At 36.7% G+C, this 23,042-nt stretch overlaps 1 protein-coding gene across 1 annotated transcript in view; it reads left to right on the forward strand.

Moving 5' to 3' along the window:
- The first annotated feature begins 4,452 nt into the window (after window positions 1-4,452).
- The window catches only part of MIPOL1 (mirror-image polydactyly 1), a 158,667-nt gene continuing 140,077 nt past the window's right edge, over window positions 4,453-23,042 (forward strand). Inside the window, exons 1-3 of the mRNA XM_009887017.1 lie at window positions 4,453-4,457; window positions 5,743-5,822; window positions 21,301-21,487. Coding sequence (XP_009885319.1) covers window positions 4,453-4,457; window positions 5,743-5,822; window positions 21,301-21,487 — 272 coding nt within the window. The remainder of the gene's footprint in view (window positions 4,458-5,742; window positions 5,823-21,300; window positions 21,488-23,042) is intronic.

Here is a 23,042-nt window from a genome sequence, read left to right on the forward strand (position 1 = left end):
AAAGCGTTTAAACATTATAGAATACAATAAAATAAGTAACTGTAATCAAATATCAAAGTATGTTCCATTTCACAGCTTTCAAGTATCCAACAGATGGGTGTTATTCCACCTTTGACAAATATTTGAAGGGGCTATTTCGGTTATTCTTTGACTAGTATTTTTATAACTGCCCAAAGCTAATTTTAACTTATTTTGGGTTGTCTTAGATTTCTGATTTGCCGTAAATTTTCTTAAGGTTGTGAGGAAATGGGACTTTTTTTGTGGAGGAGTGTATGATTGCATCAAAACTTGGCATCCACCTGGGCTAAGAAAACTGTTTGTTCCCTAGGGAAATGCTTCTAGAAGGTAACTGCTTTTTATGTAGTGTACCTTCCTAAATTAAGGTTTTTAGTTTAGCTTGGCCTGAGGCAAAACGTTTCAGGATATTTTAGGAGATCCTGGTAATCTAATTAATCTTATGAAAATAATACTAAAATTCGTTCTTTATTTCGCTGTCCATAAAGTATATGGTGTTCCCTCCCTTACAGAGCTCCATCCCTGCACTGTCAGTGACAACTGTCAACTGCATCATTAAGGGGGACAAAGACTGGCTCGGTGCCATTCCAAGGGGTGGTGGGAACTGGGGTCTTGTTCAACCAGAGGCAGAGCAGGCGGGGTAGCCCTCCTCGTAGAAAAATTCTCCCAAGACCCGAGGACTTTTTGTGAAGAGGAGGTGAATTCGATCGACACCAGCAAGCGTTTGCTTCCTGTCACAGCGGCTAAGGCTGTGATTCAGTAGTTGTCTTCAAAACCTGTCAAGGCAAGACCAAGGAATGGGGGTTTGCAGTCAGCAGGGCTCCATATGGAAGGATCTCAAGAGCCTTTCTGTTCCTGGGGAGGGGAAGTCAGTAACTGAGCTCCAGCTCAGAAGATGGTCTTTCCGATCTCCTGCCCAGGGAGGGAAAGTGCTGGCAGCTACAGCAGACTGTCACTAATCTAAATATCTTGGGTCAACATCACTGTTCAGATGGTTGGAAGTTGGTTTTATTGTGAGGTGCTCCCTTGTGCAAGATATATTCTGCAGAGACTCCAGAGGTTTTTTCCTCTGAAAGTGGAAATACTGCCACAGCTGTAGTAAAAGCTGTTCAGAACTGCACAAGTAAATCACTGCATGCTTCCTACCTATGCTATGCAGATGTATGTTATTTTTATATACTTCTTGGTTTTGTTTAATTCCTAATAAGTGTTTGTGCTGATGAGTAATTAGAACCAGGACTGGAATGCCTCCTTTTGAATATGCCGTTATTTTGTTTAGCTTTTTTTTCTTCTAAAATCTGTTCATATTTCAAGGTAATGAAAGGCAAAATATTTTGTAGGCCATCTTTACAGAATATCATCCCTGAATAAATGAGGAAGTAGTAATTTTAGTTAGCACTAAATAAAAAAAAAATGTGAAGGCAGTGCAGTGAGCTTAGTTTTCCATTTTTATCTGTCATAGATGTAAATAATTCAAACATATAAGCATGGGAAGATGTTGACAGTTTGAAAGTGCATGAGTCTCATAGCATAATGTTAAAATTTCCTGTGTGCTTCGATTTGACATTCTTTAGAAAAAGGTTGGTTTTGCTGAAGTATAAACCAATTAAAAGTTAATATTGTTTTTCACTGGGCATGCTAAACTAGAATGTTTCATGTGTATGCTTATGTAATTAAGCATTCACCAATTTCTTTCTCTTTGGGAAATACTTCTGCAAATCAGCAGTCCATATATGAAGAGTTAAGATAATATCATCTGTTGTTTAAGGTAAGGATAAGGATAGACGTTATTATTATTTTATAATAGATTCTTAATCCTTTGTTCTGTGAAGTGTTGACGTTTTCATTAGAGTTAAAATATGTTGCATGTTTACAGAAAGCCTGAAATCTCAGTATGTGGTCCTATCAATTTTAATTATTTGAATCATTAGAACATCTAATTTTTTGCTTAAGGGTACACGAATGTACCACTGAATCTGTTTTTTAAGGTTTTTTCCAGTTTAATGTCTGAATCCAAATTCATAAAGAGTTGGAAAAATGAGATGTCTGAGCTATAGGATTCACAGGGATTTTATATGAAGCCTATTTAATCAGGATAACACTGTTATTAATATTCATAAAGTCAGCTGGAACACAAATGACAGACTATGGAGCCTAAAATTTTTTACTTGTGAATTTATTAAAAGCAGCTTAAAAAATTAATGGAATTTAAGTAAAGTTGACGAAAATGGAAATCTTATGTTAGCAGAAAAAATCTTTATTAGAACTTTCTCTAAGACCATCTTGCATTGATGTCTTTGACAGATTTCATTGGTACTTAAAGAAGAAAGATGCATGAATGGTCATTTAAAAGGATTTAAACACATTGGCACATTAATTTTTACATGAATAATAAGTAGTTTCCAAAAGCAATTAACTTACAGTGTACAAGATTTGAATAGAAAAATAGGACTGTGACATCAAAGGGCAAAGCAAATGTGCTGTACATTTTAAACTTTTAATAATACGACTTCTTAAAATAATTTCTTTCATTTCCACAATAGGTAAAGTAACAGTGAAGGTATTTGTGTACAGCTTGGGTTTGTTTTGAAATACACAGAGATCTGGAACAAAGAAACATTTTGATGCCACAGTGCTATTGGTAAAGAACAATTTCAGGCTTTTACAGTGATCAGGTGCTTTTGAATTGAGCTTTCTTAGCGTCAATTTCTGTCTGTGGAAAACAGTCATATACTGACCACAGCGTATGATTTTTCTCCCATGCTGCTATATGCAGAACTGAGAAGCGTTTGTTACTTCTGTAGAGGGCAAAATAGGTAGATCTGGGATTTTTTCATTAGTACGAAGAAGCTGGTTAATTTATATTCATATTTGTAGGTAGTTTTGTACTTAAATATTTAGTGTGAGCTTTACGTGACTATTGCATATTATATTCAACAAATAAGGACAATTATTTTCTTTTTTTAGCTTTTTATGCATGATGTTCAGGTAGTAGTTTTAACACTAACGCTGGTTGAATAAATAGGTAGTGAATAAGGAAATTAGTATTTATATTTTAACTCCAGATTTTGCCGTACAGTATGCTTTTTCATTTTCAGTTTTGTCTCGGTCCACCAGCGTACTTTATTTTAATCTCCAGCTTTAATTTCTTTTGATTGTTGGACAGATTGATTATTAACAGATTGTCTTCAAATGAAAGCAAAGAAAACCTTTAAAATAATTGTATTTCATTTTTCTGATGAATCCTCCTGGTAAGACCTTCACGGCCAGCTTCTGATTGTTTTTGATGTGGTGAAGTTTAACACTGAATAATAATGCTTCAGTAAGTTCTGGTTTTAAAAATACCTTACGTTCAAGGTAGCTGTTGTAAAGGCGTCTTGAATGATATGTAAGTGTTGTGCGTAAGTTAGATACCTATTGCAGCGTTTGTGTTCAGAACAACCGATTTACATACTTAGTGTATGGAATATTTTGTTGTTTTATTTAGGAACATTTTTATTTGCAATAATAGGGAAAGTATCCAGCAAACTCCAGGGAACCCCAAAAGGTCTGTCTGTTTGACTTCGATTGATAGGTTGCCTTAATCTGATATCAGCTATTTTTATTTTCTGTTTGTGTAAACCAGAAATTTCCTATTAGTTGGCAAAACATATTTCACCTATGAAGACAAAGTCTGTAAAAGGAGCCTCTTGACTTCTATCTCCAATTATTCCCGTGCCATAGTCTATTATTTCCAGGAGAGGGCAGCATTTTCCTACATCAGGTGTACGAAGGCACATGCCATGCTTAGACTGTCAATGTTTCTTGTAATTACTCCCAGTATATTTGTTGCTTGCTTATGAATTAACTTGCATTTATGGAACTAAATCATTCCAATCATTTAATTACACCTGAGGAGCTGAACTATAATTGCTTGCTTCCAACTAGGATCTGATATGGCTTGAGCAGTATTAATTTGGTGTTTACTTTTCTGAGTGCTAAAAGCATTAAAATGATTGTGCAATGGGATTACATTTTACTAATTGCTGGCATTCATTAGCTGGGTAAATGGCGAGGAAGAATGACTGTATATTGTGGAGGGATAAAATTATGGTTTTAAATAGTATATTACTAGGCACATTAAGGCCCTAAGACATGTTTTAAAATACTCCAGAGGTTATTAAATACCGTATTTTCTTCATGTCTTGCTATATGAATATCTTATTGAAATACTGCAATTATTATGAACCTTTTTGTGCAATATGTAGGGAAATGGCTTCATTGACAGAAACCTATTTCTTGATATTAATAACCTTCTATATTTTCAGCTAATCCAAAAGTAAATGAGGAACTTAGGAAAAGATTGCCAACTCCAAATCAACACAGTTACACAGAATTGAAAAAGAAGTGTACAGCTTCATTTGAGGGACTCTTGTAAGGAGCTCAGTGTTCTGCGATATGAGGTGACGTTGTTATTTTCTGTTAAGACCTAAGCACATCAAATCATATACTTTTTTTATTGTCATGCACATTTATAACTAACAACAAATACGAGCTAAATAAGTATTTCTTGAATGCTTAATCTAAATGTTATTGTTGAATCGTGTTTGCACAGTTGTTATACTTTTTTGTAATCTCAAAGACAAAAATGAAAACAGCTGCCTTTTTGGTGTTGTATAGGAAAAGAGTTTCTTCTGCTGCTTTATTAGTTATAACATATGTCTTGATATCACATGCTTGAATTTTAAAACGTGTACTTAATTTTTTTTTTAACTCTTACTTTTATCAGCACAATGACAACTCTCTGGATATTTTCAATATCTAGCCACTGCCTCTTCAAGGCAGATTTTATATCTTTTTAATAAATGTAGAAAAAATATAGCAGGGAAAACATACAAAATAAGCACAACTACATAGTTAAAGATGACAAATTGTCCTTTGTGCAATACATTTTAAAAGAGACACTTGAGTAAGTAGTAAAATTTGTGGTAAGCTTACTATATAAGCAAGATTGCGAATTTATTTATATTTCCTTGACATATAGAACATAGTTGATTTTTTAACATATAAGAGAGCATATGTTTTAACACTCAAAATGTTACCAGATAAGCATGAAATTTTAATGCAGGTCTTATTTTTTGAGTATTGAGAGTTGTTGCATGTAAATCTTTGATTATATGGAATACTGCAACTGTGTAATCAACTGTAGAGTCTGAAGCAGTACGTATGCAAATATTAGCATGGGTTATTTAGCTGTTTAGAAAACCCTGAAAATTCAGAGTTGGAGTGGTCGTGGGCCACTTTACATGTATTTTACCCAGGAAATCAAAGCGGGAGAAAAAGAGTGTTTTAAAGTAAAGAGCATACCGCCATCTGTAATAATGACCAAAGTGAGCAGTCTCATTGCCTCTAGCGGGACCACTCAGTGTGATTTGGGCTGTGCTTAGTAGCAGACACTTCCAAGACCAGACTCTAGAACAAGAAGACAAGCTAATAAATTTTTCAATGAAGGCATTACACACAACAGAAAGCTGAACGAAACCATTGTAAAACTTAGATGTGTGAAGAAAAAATATTTTACTGAAATATTATTTAGCACTGACTCTTAAAGTATTCAGACTTTATTGTCTTGTTATAAATATTTTTAAGTCATTTGTCTTGTAAATTTTCTGTCAAATGAAGGCAAAGTATAGGTGTGTTACAATATATTGTTTCAAGTTTATTTATCTAGAGTTTGCTTTATTTTAGCTCAACAATTTTGAAGCAAAAACTAGAGTCAGTGCCAGATCAAACAAGTTCGGAAGAACAAATGGAGAACTGGTCAAAAGGTAAGGACTTTTAAGATATTAATAAGGAACCTCAGGTGTTGTACCAGTGCTAGGCTGTGACTGGAATGCATTTGTTCCTGCCGATATATGACTGACTTTGGCAGAAAAGAAAAAAAAAAAAAATCAACAAAAAGACCCACAGCCACACACTGCCTCTTAAAAGTATTTGGGATAACAGGAGAGCTGCTACAGGAATGTAAATCATCAGCTTTATTTTTATTTTCTGAGTCATTGAAAATGTTTTTGTATAACTTTGAGAAGTCTTATTCAAATCGTTAGTCTGTACCTTGTACTTTACTTTCCAACCTTATTTTCATAATGGATTAACAACAAATCTGGAGTCTGTCTTAAAGTAACTTTCTTGGCTATTCACACCAGCCTAGAGTATGATTAAGCCATCTTGTAATATTAAAAAGTTTCTCCTTATTACCTCAACTGAATATAAGACAGTAAGGTAGGCTTGGACGTAAAGGGGGCCTTGGTTAATTTGGAACTTCCATGGTTCATGGAGTTTTCATCTCCATCAGGATGGATGGATCTTCTTGTATTTGGATAAACAAAATTTTGCTCTCGGATACATCCTTCTATGTTTCATGGCAGAAACTTAAAAAATAAAAAGGGGGGGGGAAAGGCGGGGGGGGAGCACTGAGTTTGAGAGTACATCGTGTGACTGACTGACTTTACAGAAGAGAATTGTCAGAAAGTGTCTTGTGACTAGATAATAATGTGTAGATTGAAGAAAGACACAGGAAAGAGGCCTTCAGTACATCATAAAAGGGTGGACTTTTTCCGGTAAGTGTCTATGTGTAGGTTATAAAAAAACAGGTGTGTCAGCATCAAAGATGCCTCCTATATCAGAGCCTGATAGCATCTTGTGTATTTCCTTTTCTCAGATATTATACTATGTATTCTTTCTCAAAAGGTAATAAATGTCAAGTTTCTCATGAAGAGTCTGTTGTTTAGAAGAAAGAAGACATACTCCATCTTGATGCATTTCTTACATATGTAAAAGAATTTCTTTCTAGATTATTGTTTAAAATAAACTACTTGTAGACCCCTTTTAGTTCATAGAATTTTGAGCTATTACTGAGTGAGGTTATAAATGGTTTTGAATCATATATTCTGAAAACAAAAATAGTCATGGTGGAGTAACTTAGTGGAGAATTGTATTCTGACAATTTATACTTTAAATGTGTAATGGCTTAATCAGATTTAGTATTTTTAGACCTTTAGGGGTCAGCATACCCCAAGAATGGTTCAAAAGGTTAACTTCTGCAAAGTAGGCAAGTGAATACCATAAACTGATTCTCTGTGAAATATTTTTGTCTAATTGCAAGAAATGGCATTCTTCTGCTGCTCACAGATACGTTAAAAAACAGGTAGTTACTTAGTTTCATGTGTATTATTTTTCTGCTGCATTAAGTTAATATTTTGTGCTATTTAGAAAGCTTTTTCTTCTAAGCTAACACTTACATATTTGTATATCCAATAGAAGTTGTTATACATACAAAAGTAAAATTGATACACTTTTTAGATCAATCATTGATAAGTCACATATTTCTTCATGCTTTTACTCCTAGGGAAGTTAAAAAAGGGATTATGGGTAAATATCATGTCATCATACTGGTTTGGATGAGAAATTTTTTTTCTTAGAATTTTATTTGGGTATTAACAATTCAATTACATTTTCTTATAAAGATAATAGATAAATTACAGCAACATAATGTTCAATATGTACCCTTGGTAGACATTCTGGGGCATTTTCTCATTGAACTACTAAATCAAAGCAACTTTTAATCTTCTGTTTGAATATCTGTGTTGAAATGTGTACCACTTTGTGTCTGGCTTGCTTTGTCATCCGTGGTATCTTTCCATTTTGCAGCGGGTACTGTACTGTATTTCCTTGTTTCTTGCTTGTAATTTGGGCGTTTAAAAGCTGTTTTTAGAATAATCCTATAATGATTTATTAAGGTTTTTTTTTAATAACATACTGAAATGTCGAAGATTAAATTACTTTTTAAAAAATAAGGATGGTAAACACGTCTGAGATTAAATTCAGCTGCCTAGATGAAAATTCAGTCAAACAATGAGATTTTTTTTTAAAAAAGCAAAAATGTTAGGTACAGAGAAGTGGTAGGTTTATGGCAGTTATGCAGGATAATAAGTAACCTGTTAGTAGATGTTATAAACTAAAATACTTGAAAGAAAGGTAGTGTTTAAGAAGCGTGTATCTTAAGTGTCTGATAGTTCAGATTTTCTTTAGAACTTTCCGTGTTGCTTGGAATATAATCTGCCTGTGTGGATTGAAGACATTTGTCTGTCCCTGTTCTGGTAAATTAGGAAGAGTTAAAGAACAATATGCGTGCAAGGCTTATTGTTTTGTGTTTGTATCTAATTTAAATGTACTGTTTATCTCCACAGCACCTAGTTTTTAATAGGAGGATAGTGACTTTTTTCATTGCTCTCTAAGAATACTTGAGAGAATGTATCAGGAGCATTGGCAGCAGGCCGGTGAAGATTGTGTAATTTCCAAATGAAAATATTCAGGATACAAGCTAGACAGCCTAGGATGGCAGTCCATTAGAAAAATAAACTTATGTTGGCAAATAGATGCATATCTTTGCATTGCACTGGCAGGAGGGGGAAGCACATTGCACCTAGGTGGAGTTGTTACTTTAGCAGGGTTTACATGCTTGATGAAAACTGCACAAACATTAATACTGTGAAAACACAAGAGGGAACCTGAAATTGGGTGCTTTTCATACTTGCATATACATTTAGGGCTTGATACGTCAATTTTCCAAAAGAGTTAGCAGGATAGGAAAGTGGTGAGTGGGCAAATACTGGAGTTAAATTTGTGTCTCATTTGACTCATATCACGTACTGTGTGTTTTGCATCTATACTTGGTCTGTATTATACAGTCTTTCACTACTGCAATGTTTTTGCTTGTGTCATATTTCTGAGCACCTACGATTTTTAAGGACAGGGTAGAAAGTAGTTGAAGTCTTAGAATATCAGGTATTGTTTGGCCTGTTTTTACAACAAAATTATAATTTTGCTGACTCCAAAATGTAAAGCATTGTATGATTTTTATTTGGAATTTCCTAAAACAAGGTAATGGATTGGTTATTGTTTATGGCAAAGTGGTTTGCTTCCTTAAAACGTGGTTGTTATATTTTTCAAACATACAAATAAATAAATAAATATATATTTCTAACCACTACTTAAAGCACATATTGAATTGTAAGTCAATGAACTGATTTCACCTGTAAGAATTTGATGTCAACTCTTAGTTATGATCTGTACAGACGCTTTCACTGTAAGTTGTTACCCTTCAAAAGAATGTTTGTGTGGCTTGTAAAAATACTTTAAAATTGTGTGTCTGGAAACTGTAGTTCAGAGGGGACTGTAGCTTTAAAGACGTGATAATGTAGATTGGAACAGAACTGCAGAATCAGCTTGTGCAGAGAAATTTGAAAAGTAAGTGTTTTATCTGGTGGTGAGCTGTTGTTTTCCAGTCAGCCTTGCTTCCTTCAGGGAAAATAGAAGAGGAAAACAGATATGCAAACCTAATGAACAATAGCTGCTCAGACACACGTGCATGTGATAAGCTTACACATAGACAATTGTCTTAATTGCATTGTGTGTTTGTGCATGCATTGGTCTTGCATGAATGCATGGTGCTTACGGTTAAGAATCTGGTCATAGCTTCCCTCGTATTGTCATGATCATGACATGTATATGCAAGTGTATTGCTTACAAAAATATTTTTAAGTTCTTTTGCTGTGTAGTGAATAATATTCAGGAAATAAAACCTCTCTAGAAATATTTTTTCTTTTATTTACTTCCATTTATAAATTCCATTGATTGTCTGCCATGCTGTTTGCATTCATGGTAATTAAGGCAATCTATAGTCATGCATATATGCATATTTATATAAGTAAAATGAATCATCTTTTTTGCTGAATTACTAGCAATGAAACTCCTATTCCTCACCATGTATTTCTAGACTGTCTTATTAGAAGTAGTAAGTTTTTATAGTTGTGTAATCATTTTGTGGATTTGGTTTTGTAATAGTAGTTACAAGGACTTTTTGTCTGGAACTACTATTGTGTGACTTTAATACACATACACTAACACACGTGCGTGCACACACACAAAGATGAAGGGATAAAGAATTCTTTGAGAGTAATGTGGTGTTGTAAAGATTTTTCATCTGATGCTCTAGTTGGGTCAAAAAGCAACTAATTTTAAAAGTGCTATTTCCCCTTTTTCCAGAATACACCCATTACACCTGTAAACTAAAGTAAATCTGAAGCCCTTCTTCCAAGGCTGTAGCAGAGGCAGAATAAACCATACTTGTCATATTGAAGCCTGTTTCTTCTTTTACATGCCTCAACAGGAGATACTGTGAGCCTGTTCTTCCTCTCCTTCCCTCTTTTAGCAATAAGGAATGCTGTTTACCTGGGAAAGAAAGAAGACTTGGGTATTGCATGGGTGTGTATGCAGAAGAATCTGCGTGATATGCAGAGAGGCAGAGTCTTCATCACACACGTGACTCAGTTGATGAGCGTCTTCCATGTTTGCTGTGCTTTCAGCATCGAACTCACTGTGTGCTAGCTGTATGAGATCCCCTTGCAAAGTGGCAGGTTTATCTGCACAGTATAGGAGGCAGAAGAGAGGTTGAGAGGATGATCTTGCATGATTCATGCATGGGAAAAGTGGCAAGTAACTGTTGAGCAACACTAACTATGGAAGATGAAGAAAATGTCTTGCATGGAAAAACAGGGAATAGTGTGCCATGACTTACAAGATAAAAAGAAGCTAATGATATCTGAAAAATCATCAAATACTATCTGGTCTTTCCTGTAAATATAATCATCCTTTCACCTGTTTCCTTTTTCCATCCCATTTCTTTCCTTGTACATTTTGAATGGTTAAAAGCAGTGTATTTCTGGCCAGGCTGCACGCAGAAAGACTCCTCATCAGAAGCCAAATTAAGTATTCAGTATCTGCCTGACTCATTGGAATGTTGTGAATATGATTTTGTTAGACCCTTTACAGTACGCTGAAAATGTGTAATGCCTTATCTGCACCGAGTATTGCAAGCACTAAAGATGAGGAGAATGCACACTTTGAAATATTGCACTTTGAATCTCTTAAGTGTTTAAAGTATGAGTGCAGCTAAGTTCAGAATGTCTTGAAATGTGCTTTAGGGGGAGCAGCACTTATTACCACAGTAATTTTTATGTAGTGCTTCAGAAGCAGCTTTGGAAGACCTAGCACAAGTGCAAGAGGAATTTGGTTATTTTCTTCTTTAGAAACCTTCGTTGCTTCTATTTTAATAACAACTAGAATGAAGCTTAAGTTCAGAGCAAAGACGTAACAAAAACATTTATTAAAAAAAGGTTCTCCAGGGAGTGTGCTGGAGACTCTTATCTGAGAGTTCACCTGCATCTTTAGTAGACCAATTATTGAGAGAAAAGTGTGCATGGGCAAGGTGTCTCAATGGCACTTTATGTAGAGTGACCTTTCTTTTATGTCAGACACTTAAAATTACAATAATTTTCTTCACTTCTAAAGCTGCAGTTTTCTGGGATTTTGTTTAGAACTTTTAATTCAGCGAAGCCTTAGTTGTTTGTTTGCAGTAGGGGAGGTTGAGTACATTTGGATAAGAGAATTTTCACTATAATTAATGGGCATCGGGAAACATGACCCTGGCTAGATAAAAGGGAGTTCTGGATCATTAAGATTTAGATAATAGAAGGGGTTATATGTGAAAAGCAATTGTCTGGTATGACAATAGCAAAAGAAAAATGAGATGGGAGGGTTTACTTTGTTTTTAGCTGGTTTAGAAAACATAAACACAGCATGCTTAGTAAAACTCTAGCAGACACGATGTTTGGAAATTATGTAATAACTCCATATAGGCTGTAATGATATCCTGAAACCCTGTATTTAAACTAACCTGAATTACAATGAGAGATAAACAGAATATTTACCCATCCCTTATGAGCTGCTGCTGATATGTAAATTTATTCTTCTACTTTGCACAAATATACTTTTGAGCTACTGCTTAAACACTTCAAGGTCCTTAGCCAAACAGTTTTAATGATGCCTCCAATATTATGAAAGTGTGACATTTGATGAATGCCTTGTATAGTTGTGATATCGGGGAAAGTGTAAACAAAAAACGCACATCAAGTCATCGTGCAACACCTAGATAATTTATAATTTTACTGTTTATATCCATCTTGACATTTTTTATCTGCCAAAGGCAGGTTTCATTTGGAATCTTAATCTGAGATTTATTTGGTGGATCTGGAAATCATAGCTAGAGTTCCCACAGGAAATGGTCCATCTACCAACAGATTAAATGGCAGTCCTGCAGTTGTTAAGGGAGCTCTGCATTTAACACACATGCATACTCATTCAGTCAGCACTGTGGAGAAAAATTAAAGTAGTAACCCAGGTTTAGGAACAATGTAGCTAAAAAGTCCCATATTTGCTGAATGACAAAGGGTTATATAGCAGCATTTCATTTTATTATTCGTGCTTGAATTTCTTGTTTGCTTTGTTGAGTCTGCTGACGAATACTAATAAATGCCTGCAACAATCCAGACGAGAGATGCCTGGCAACAAAGCTATGCGGTGGACCTCCCTGATCTTCTCCAGTTCACAACCTGACCTTTTGAAAAATTGGCTGGGCTAAGCTGCAGAATTTGGGTGTAATGGTTATTGTTAACTCCAGCTTTAGGATTTATTAATTTGTGTGATCAAGACTTACCTATACTTCAAAGTTTCAAAAGACCAAACACAATCATCCGTCCATTAGAACTAACATTGTGTTTCAGTGAATCCCACTTAGTATCTGCCTAGAGATTCTGCTGTTTTGATGCACTCAGAATATAAAAATGCTTTTTCAAGTGTGAGAGACCAATCCAACGGAAATCTGGTGTCTTCTCAGAGACTAATATTTTAAAATGACAATATGTTAATGAATTGCAAACGAAGAGTGGAATGCCAAAGGAAACGTCTGATATTTACACATTAATAAATGCATCATGATTAACAGCAGTGAATACCAAAATAATGATTGGCTGCATATTTTAAAGACTTAGAAGCGTTTTTCTATTTTAAATATTCACCAGTTTGTACACAATTGCTGTTTAGATGCTAAATAGGAGGGCAAAAGACTTAGAGGCAAGTGAGGGAAATATCATTACTAAAATAATCAGAATCCTGGGAGAATTGTAAAAAATTGCCTTTGCCAGAATAGCTCCAACTGTTCTTAATCTCCCTCTCAATTTATTTCTTTATGAAGGGTGTTGCCAGGGTTCCACACAAGTACAGGTGAATAAAGAAGCATTCAAAGTAACGCAGATGTCCCCCCGCTTAAATTGCTAACACAGAATGAACTCAACGTTCTCTTTAGATTCCTTTAAGGAATAAAAAAATGAACTATTAAATTTCTGAGATTTGTCTGTATTTTAGCAGACAAAATATTTTCAAGCCTCTTCATTTTGTGCATGAGTGTGTGTGTGTGTCATGGGATATAGAGCAAACTAAGACATTAATGTATATTATGTAACTTAGGGTTATGCTTACTTCATCTCCAGAGAACTTTCTCAATAAAGTTTCAGTAGGAATACATTGTTCTCTTTGATCACGATTTTGGACAACTTAAATTAACTTGAATTATACTGTTCTGTTAACCTGACTGACTTCTGAAACAGTTTTAATTGTTCAGAAGTTTTCTGTATTAGAACAATAGTAAAAAAAAAAAAAATTTCTTCTGCTTGCTATTGAAATTACAGGAAGCTTGCATTGAATATACTGTACACTGCACATCTGTCTTCCAATACAGAAATACTGTAGTCTGTTGTGTGAAAGAAAATTATCATAAAGGAATGTGGAAGGATGCCAATCTAGTTATCTGAAATTTCTCTTAATTTTTTATTTGTGTGGATGTTACTTTATCATTCATAAGTAAAAATGTGGGGTTTTTTTCTTGAAGTCCAATTGAAATGAGTTGCTAAAGCCTCTCTGACAGAAGAGAGAAGAATTTGAGGTGTCTGAGGAGGAGACAGGAGCCGGAAGGGCCACCAGTGAGGTAGCACAGACTGCAAGATACAGCATGGATACAGCTCCTTGGACTTCTGCAATTTCATTTCTGCCATGGCTTGCTTAATGACCTTGATCCAGTTACTTCATTACTGCTTCAATCTTGATGGCATTAAAATGACTATCACAGTGCTTATGCATGCCTTATAAAATGTCTGTGAGAGTTTCTAGAAAACATTGTTTTCAAGGGTTATTTCAGTGAACCTCTGTCGTTTGTTTCCTAAAATAAGTGCAGATATCCTATCTCGGTGTAAAATCCAGGACCTTCTGAGTAAGAGTTACTTAAAAGTAAATTGATAGTCCTTACTCTTCTGAGTTGACCTGTGGTGTTCTCAGCAAGGCCCACAGTTACGTGTTGTTGGGGCACAGAGTATACAATGGATCTGCGTGGTGATTTCCTCTTTGTTACTGCCGAGGGCTTGGCTGCTTATATGCGACATTTTGGCTGGGCAGAGCACTGAGAAATAAAAGGAATTAGCTTTGTATTACAAAACTACTCTGAGCTCAGTCTTCACTTGTTATCAGATTCCTGTGATTGCCATTCTGCTGTGCTACAGAAGTGATTTAGTGAGATCTTAGAGTCCTACTGAATAATCATCTTAAAGTTTGCCCGATTTTCTGTAAGCGTTAGAAGTGTGTCATGAAGGGACAACCATTTGCTCTTAGTTGCAGTTTATTGGTTCTCGGTATACGACACTGCACTGAAGGGGCCTAAGTAATTGGTAATGTAAGTAAATCTGTAGTAAGTCCAAAGATGAGTAAAGCTGCACTTTTTCTTGTTTGTTTGTTTTGGAGAAAATGTATATTGACCTTGTACTTTTTGTACCAAGCTTTTATAATTGCTTTCCAGAAACAGGAATGAATTACTTCTTGAAAATTAAGTACAGCATCTTTTCTTGGGATTAACTCTGAAAACATGTTTGCAGATTGTGGGAAAGATAAAATAGTGAGGAAAAAGTCAAAAATAATGAACACCTTTTGTGATATGCATGTAAATCATATATGTTGCATCTATGTCAACTCAAATACGAATGAAAAAGGAAATAACAGGCATTCTGAAATTGCATAAAACCTAAACCAGCTCTTTTCTTTCCGCATGCCAGGCAATAAGATCAGATTTCTTCCACCAGCCTCGTTTTCTTTCTTTGCATATTTATGCCTATAAAATCCTTTAATTTTGGTTTCCCACTCATTTGCAGGATTTATGCCTTTTAATCATTCAGCAAGGGGCGAACCGTTGAGCAGTCTGAGTCTTTCCCAGTCATTCTGTTTGGGAGTAGTTTTACAGCTGAGTGAATGAATGTTTGTCTTTGACAAAAGGGCTGACTCATCATTTTCAGCTCATGAAGAAGTATTCAGCCATAGTACTAATTTCATTTGCATAGCTTGACAAGTCATCGGCTGTCATGTTCAAGTTTTCCGTTAGACTTAAATATTTAATTTCTATTTATTTATTGCATATATCTAACAATTCAAGTCCAGTGGCATTAGATGTTATGAACTTAAGACAATTCCATAATCCATTTTTCACATGAAGCTATTATTAATGCAGCAACAGTCTTGTCCTAACAGCTTGTTAGAACACTTGCAGGTGTGTGTGCGTTGTCGTATACACCTCCCCAGAAATTATCTTTTCAGAAATGTTTGTAATATTATTAATGTACAAAAAATCTAGATAATTTGAAAATCAATAATAAAGAATAGCAATCAGTCTAGTGAAAATAAAAAGAAGGTGAACTCCTCAAGTATTGCTCTTACACACTTGACAGTTATTGCAGCAAGCTGAGGGAGGTGTGTGGTTTGCAGGTAGGGGCAAGAGAAAGTATTTTTAAACTGTAGTAGGCGTGTCCTTTTATCCCAGTGGGAATAGATTAGTTTGGTATAGAGGCAGGGGGCCTCTTTGCTTTAGTGGTTTTGTGGGATAGTGAATATTTCTTCTTGGTGTTTGAAATTCAAAGTTTTTGGTATTGTACATACACATAAAAAACCCCACAGAAATTGAAGCTGTGCTGTTGTTCAGACTGAGAAGAAAAAATGCATGATTAACAGTAAATTAGAGGTTGTCAATGACTGAATTTTGGGGGCTTTTAGTAATTGAGGCTGCAGTTAGTTCCTCAAATGTAGCACAGTGTTTTGTGCTGCATTTTTTCCAAATTTTTTTTATTCTGGCACTGTCACATAGGAGGACTAAGCTACTGAGTTTGCAGTCAGCTTTGCTCACACTCTCAGAGTGTGTATGGCTCATTTTCTTCCTTCCTGATTTTGTTCTTTTTCCTATGATGCCTCTTACTGCCATCCCTCCAGGTGTTCAGTCATGCAGTCTTATGGACAGATGGGAACATGTTTTGTCTTTGTCTGGCACAGGCTGCCCAGAGAAGTTGTGGAGTCTCCCACTCTGGAGACGTTCAAAACCCGCCTGGACGCCGTCCTGTGCAACCTGCTGTAGGTGACCCTGCTCTGGCAGTGGGGTTGGACTAGATGATCTCCAGAGGTCCCTTCCAACCCTGACCATTCTGTGATTCTGTCTGTGCTACAGACCAGCTTAAAACAAATACTGGGAAGCTATAGGTAGCAAGCGGTAAGTACTATTACACTTGAAGCTGGTTTGGAGCACCAAGGGCTTCCGATGTCCCCATACTCATCTGCAGGCAGATCTGTAGCCACCAGTGTATTTTGTGGTGCTCTGTGCATATTCCGTTGGTTTTTGTTTTCCTTTATTGTTGTTCCGTGGAGACTCCCTGCAAACCTCTGAGCTGATGAGCGCAATTTGGCTAGTGGGGTGCTGCAAGAGTACGAACAGGGGGAAAGAGTTGCCCACCCAGCTTCTGCTGGACGATAGGACTGCTGAATATGCTGAGTGGTATAACAAGGGAAGCTACTGCCTTTTTAGCCTTCCAGGTGAATGTGCACCTTCTGTGCACTTACATCTTCAAAACTTCTTCCCTTATTATGTGTCGGTATGGAATTCTCTGCTGTGCTTCCCCTGATCTCAGATCCAATCCCCTACTTCTAAGAGGAAGCTATGAGAAATAGCAGCTGCCTGCAAATTGTGTTAGGTTCAATGTTTTTACTTGACTTTTTAACCACTCCCAGCTTAACAACGTTGAATTCTGTTCTGCCTTTACTATTTCAAGCCATGACAGCATTATCTTTCCCTTATGTCCCTCACAATCAATTCCCAGCTTTAATTCTAGTGTCTTTATATTCCTTTTTCCTAACATTTGCTTTTCTTTCCCTCAATGTGAACAAGCTATTCATTCAAGATAAATACATACAGAAGATCAGCTGTTCAGCTTCTCCCTACAGTGAAATATTAATCTGGGCTACTGAACTTTTTCTATTTTATGTAGAAAATAAGTTGTTTGGTATACTCAAGAACCAGAATCAATGGTGGTGATACCACTTAATGAAAACCACAGCATTTATTCCAAAGCTTGCAAGGCTGTTTTACCCTTTCTCTGATGTTCCTTGTGCAGCGTGATTATTGCAAATGCTACTTACTCCCCAGTGTATCTCTGCAGCATTGGTAATTAGTGCACAATACAATTTGCAAAAGGCATGAGGAAAAGCACTGAAGTGCATTGATTAATATAGCTACTTAGTTTAACAGCAAGACAAGCTACCATGTACCAAGGCCTAAATAACTTGGGGTGGGGGTCATGGGCTCTATGAAGAATAAAGTGGTTTTAAAAATAAAAAAATCGCTGTACCCGTTGATCTGACACTGTTCAAAACGTTTTCCCCAAAGCATTCTACTGACAGATTTAGCATGTTGACCAAAAAAATACATTACAACTTTATTAAACAAGTAAAACCTCTAATCTTAATGCCCTTGGGCAGAGTGCTTCCAATTCTGAGTGGCGGAGGCTGCCATCATCTTCTCTCTTACAAAGCCAGCAGGGAAAAAAACAGATCCTCTGTGTTTTGCCTAACATTTCCTGGAATGACACTTACAGGCTTGCTGTGATGCTGCTTAGTCTTACCCATGTGCTTGAGGGAATTCAGTCTGGATGAAAAGGTGTGCTGCAAATGTAAGTTGCTTAAAGAAGCAGCATTAGCATTAATAAATGCCAACACCGGTTTAGTCTCATTCTAAATTCTTTTTTTTTCTAGCTGCTGTAACTTACAGTTGAATGCATAAAAATCCATATCTTGACATGGCCTCAGCATTTAGCCTGAAGTTCAGCTGCTAATGCAGATGTTTACCTCATCATGCAGACATGTTTACTTCATTCTGCTTAAAAAAAAAAAAAAATCTGCCTTGGACTTGACCTGTCACCTTGAGAGCTTTGCTGCTTGTTGAGAGCTCGTATTCAGGATGTTGCAGAGAGTCTGCTGAGGCTCATCTAACCCTCTGTTACCCCCTGCTGCTCTTCCGTGTAGGCACCAGTGGTACTGTTGGGATGACCTGGGAAGTATTAAGTGTGACTATATGGCTCTGGGGGTGATGGTCAAGGGCATGGGGACCCAAGTGGTGTTATCCCAGTTCAAGAAGGACAGGGAACTGCTGCAGAGGGTCCAGCAAAGGGCTACAAAGATGATTAGGGGACTGGAACATCTCTCTTATGAGGAAAAGCTGAGGCACTTGGGTCTTTTTAGTCTAGAGAAAAGAAGACTGAGGGGGGATCGTATTAATGCTTATAAATACTTAAAGGGAGGGTGCCAGGGGGATGGGAACAGTCCCTTTTCAGTGGTGCCCAGTGACAGGACAAGAGGTAACAGGCACAAACTTGAATATAGGAAGTTCCATCTAAACATGAGGAGGAACTTCTTTACTTTGAGGGTGGCAGAGCACTGGCACAGGCTGCCCAGAGAGGTTGTGGAGTCTCCCACTCTAGAGACATTCAAAACACGCCTGGACGCTGTCCTGCAACCTGTTGTAGGTGACCCTGCCCTGGCAGGGGGATTGGACTAGATGATCTCCAGAGGTCCCTTCCAACCCTGACCATTCTGTGATTCTGTGAACGTTTTTTGAAGTGCTGACACTAAAAGCAGCAAATTCAAAAACTAGGAACTGTGAAAAGAAGAAAAACTTATTCAGTTGATTACTCTCATGCTAAAGGGATAGAATCTCTTTTTTTGTTTGTCCCAGTGTAACTGTGGTAGCTAATGTCATCTAATCTTCTCAGCGTTCTGGAGTGAGAAGGGTTTTCTTCTCCAACTTTCATATAGTGTGGGCCAAAGGAGAGTGCAGTAATGCTAAACAAGGAACAAAGGTTCATGGCAATACAGTCAGTGGTTATTGCAACAGATATGTTGTGCTTGAATTCTTTCACAGAATGCAGCGCACTTCACCTGAGGCACTTCAAATATGTATGGCTTATAGAAAATGTTGATGCCCTAGAGAAGAAGGGGAGAAAAAGTTGTTTTGGCAAGTGAAGCCTTGCACTTCCTCTTCAGAGTCTGAGAGTGTAACTTGCAACTGTATATATACAGATCACTGCATCTGAAATGGGAGAACTGGACAGGATGATGTTTGATTCGCAGTTCTTTATAATATAATTCAATCGGGAAACACATCTCAACCAAGTGTATACTTCCCTAGAAAAAGCTTTGCAGGTATTGAAATTAAGACTAGCTTAAGAGGATTCGAATTTTGCCCTTATGTGTTGCTACTCCCAAGCTGGGGCAGGTTCTTAGAGTATACAGAGTGAATTTTTTAATGTCTGTTTCTTTAGAGATCCTTGCTATGTACTGTAAGGAGGGGAAAGAGTTTGAATCCAGTTTTAAAATGTAGCAGCATTTAAAAGGAAATTTCTGCTCAAAAACCTGCAGGATTTTGAGCCGGTGAACAACAGCGTACATTTGCTCAAAGAATCCGGATGGCTGTGGGCTGTGTTCAGTTTCTGCATCAGCTGTGAAATGATCCAAGGAACACATTTCAATCACAGTACTGAAAGTGGCGTTAGGTTATATTTGTTAACGAATTTTTTGTCAAATTATGGTCCCCACATCTTTATTACGGCTCAGAAACAAAGATCCTGACGTGCTGTTGACTGTTGTTCTTCTAGTACAAAAATCAGTGTTACAGTTAATAGTTATAATAGTTAAGAGGAACGGTGAGAGTGGATTCAGGTGGATTTGTGCTGAAGTAGGTAAGGAGAGTACAGATAAGCAGTGGGTGCAATAACTTTTTCCTCAAGGTAGTAACGCATAGCTTTGTATGGGAACTTGTTCAACTGACTCCAGCCAATCCAGAAGTCCTCTCTCTGTGCCCTGGGGATGTTTCCTGTGCCATTGGCTGTGCCTTTCCTTCTTCAAGGGAAGAGGACTCACTTGCAACAGATTTCAGAGACAGTCTTCAGTATTTTTGACTTGGAATCTGTGCTTTTGTGTCTTACGTGCAGCATGATACTTTGATACTGATTGATGTGTATTTTCAGGCTATTTGTAGATGATTGCAACTGTATAGACAGTTTCTTAGTATTTTTGAGGAGGAAGTAATAAGTTGGATCAAAGAAAAAATGTATACTGTATAATTTATCCAAAATGTTTGGAAACACTAACTTTATTAAATGAGGACGAGCTCCAGTGTTTGTTCTCTACTAATCTAAATGAAAGAATGAAGAATATATGCACTTTTTTCTATTTGCAGCTTTTTTAGGCTTCTTCCTACTCATTTTTTAATATGGTTCTATAATTTGAACTTACTTGTTCATACTTTCTGAAAGAACATTCATGGTATGTAGATCTTTCTTTCATTTAAATACCTTGATATCAGAAATATGTCCTAAAAATACCTAGTAGCCAAGCTTAAGAGAGCTACCTATCGCACTCACCATTTTAATCAGATAATTATTCCCTTTGGCACAATTTGTGCTTTGCATTCTTCAAGTTCTTTAGTTGTATGAGCCTCTACCTTACGCTCTCCAGGAGTGAATAATAAGGTCTTAAATTTGTTGTTGCTCATTACAGCTTGCTGATACTCCTTTTGTAGCCAAAATGGATTTGAAAAAGACTTCAATATAAGTAAGAATCTAGTTCACAACCTGCAAATTGCCCTGTCTACAGGAGAAATTCATCATGTTTCATTAGGGTAGAGCTGATTTTTACGAAAGATAGGTAGATAATTTCCTAGGGTCAGTATTATTTTAAGCAGTTGTTTGAGGGGAAGACAGATTAGGAAATGGTGATGATTTTTTCAGGTTTCCATGAGAAAAATCCAGTAAATGGGTCATAAGTCCTACATCTGTGCTCTAGGTAACACAGCTCTCATTCCTTAGTGGGATGAGGAAGCTGTGAATCGGAAACTAGAGTACTTTCTCCTTTCTGCTAAAAATAAGAATATAGCAAGCCATTTTCGAAGAAGAAATCTCCAAATGAAAAAATATGTCTGCTTCTGTTTTCAAATAGAAACACACTTTCTGGACCAGAAAAAAGAAGACTTTTGTGTTGAGTTTCAGTTTCATCAGAATTCTCAAAAACACCCAGAACTTTTCATCCAGGCAGAAGCTGAAGCACTGAAACTTTCAGATTTGCCAGTAACCAGTCAAAGAGGAGGAGCCCCAAATCACTATAATTCCGATCCTGAAGAATCAAGGTAAAAACAAATATCCCTATTTATAGTTTTTCTAGATTCAATTTATAGACAATATACATAGGAATTTTTGGATAAAGATAGGGAAGTTTACCTCCCAACTGAGAATCAATAAGTCAGCTTTTTACTTAGAATCGCCATATCTGCCCTTCTTTCCTCGTGGAGTGCAGCATTTCACCACTGTATTCTCTAGCACTGGTAGAAAATATGATCATGGCAATGGCTTATGTGACACACTGTGGGTGCAGGAATGAAGCAGCTAGGAAGTGGGAATAAAGTAGGGTGAAGTCTGGATAAAGTTGGAAGAGTGAAGAGGAGGAGCTGTAATACCTTGTAGGAAGTCGGTGACAGGAATCTGGAGAAGGGTAAATATGGTTGAAAAGTGTAATACAAACTCCGAAGACTTTATTCTGTCATTAATTTTGGTCATTTATTATTACTAATTTCCGTACTGAGCTATGGCCCTCTACTGCAGTCCTAAGAAACATATACAATCATGGAATCTGTGACACAATATATGAAGATGTACCCAGCTGACTAGGGAACACGCTACCAATTTTGAGTGACTTAAGCCCGCGTTTTAACTGAGAGTGACAGATTTACTTTTGAAAATGGGGTCAAGGCTGCAGAGCCCTATGGTGTACTTTTGAAAAATATACTTTAATTCTTCACCTCTCTGGCAGATTCTACACCTGGTTTTGTTATCTTTAGTGTGATCTTATGGTCACCCATTGGACCAAAACCAATCCATAGTAATTTTCCATCTGTCTTGTTGCCTTTTTTTGCATTAGGGCCTGAGATATGCTGTTGGGGCAATGCATCCTGCACTAAAAGCCAAATATAATGCTGAGTGCTTAAGTACAGCCCAGTACAGAGTCATTCACAGATTGTTGCTCCTGCTGTTCACCAGTGCCCCTCGCACTGGCAATCAGGCTGGTCTTGAACACTGAGATTAACCTCCCGCAGCAGTCAGCATGTTGAGCCATCTCATCTGCGAATGTATTGCATGTAGGATCCTAAAGCTCTAGGCCAAAACCTCATTGGTTTAGATACTATATAAACTGCACAAAATCTGTCCTTCCCCAAATGGATTGCGATTAGAGTGTGAGATGAGAAATAGGAGTTAAGAAGGTATAGCTTTTCTGTGGCTACTTCTTATCACTCATTGCCTATGGAGCTTATAAATAAAAAACGCTTAAGGGGAGTGGATGTTAAGAATATTTGCTAAACCCCTTTCTAATCTATTAATCTACTGATTTTGCTTCCATTTTACAAATGAGATCTGAGTTATCTGTGAGTATCATGGTATAGCCAAAGAGTTTTATAAAAGTCTAACCATGAGACAGAATTTTTGTGGCCATGGAATCTTGTCTTATTTTTCCCTGTCTATGGCTAAATAACTTATCTTACAACTCTATGAGTGGTATACAGAATGGAATTCCTGTTGTCAGTTATAATATTTAGAATAACTTCATCATTTTACAGATTTCTTCAAGATGAACTCCTAGATCTTGTCTTCTGGGTATTCTCATTTGACTTCGTGTTGGAAATGTCCATC

This window comes from Charadrius vociferus, unplaced genomic scaffold (genome assembly GCF_000708025.1).
Source record: "Charadrius vociferus isolate BGI_N301 unplaced genomic scaffold, ASM70802v2 scaffold14, whole genome shotgun sequence".
NCBI classification, from domain to species: Eukaryota; Metazoa; Chordata; class Aves; order Charadriiformes; family Charadriidae; genus Charadrius; species Charadrius vociferus.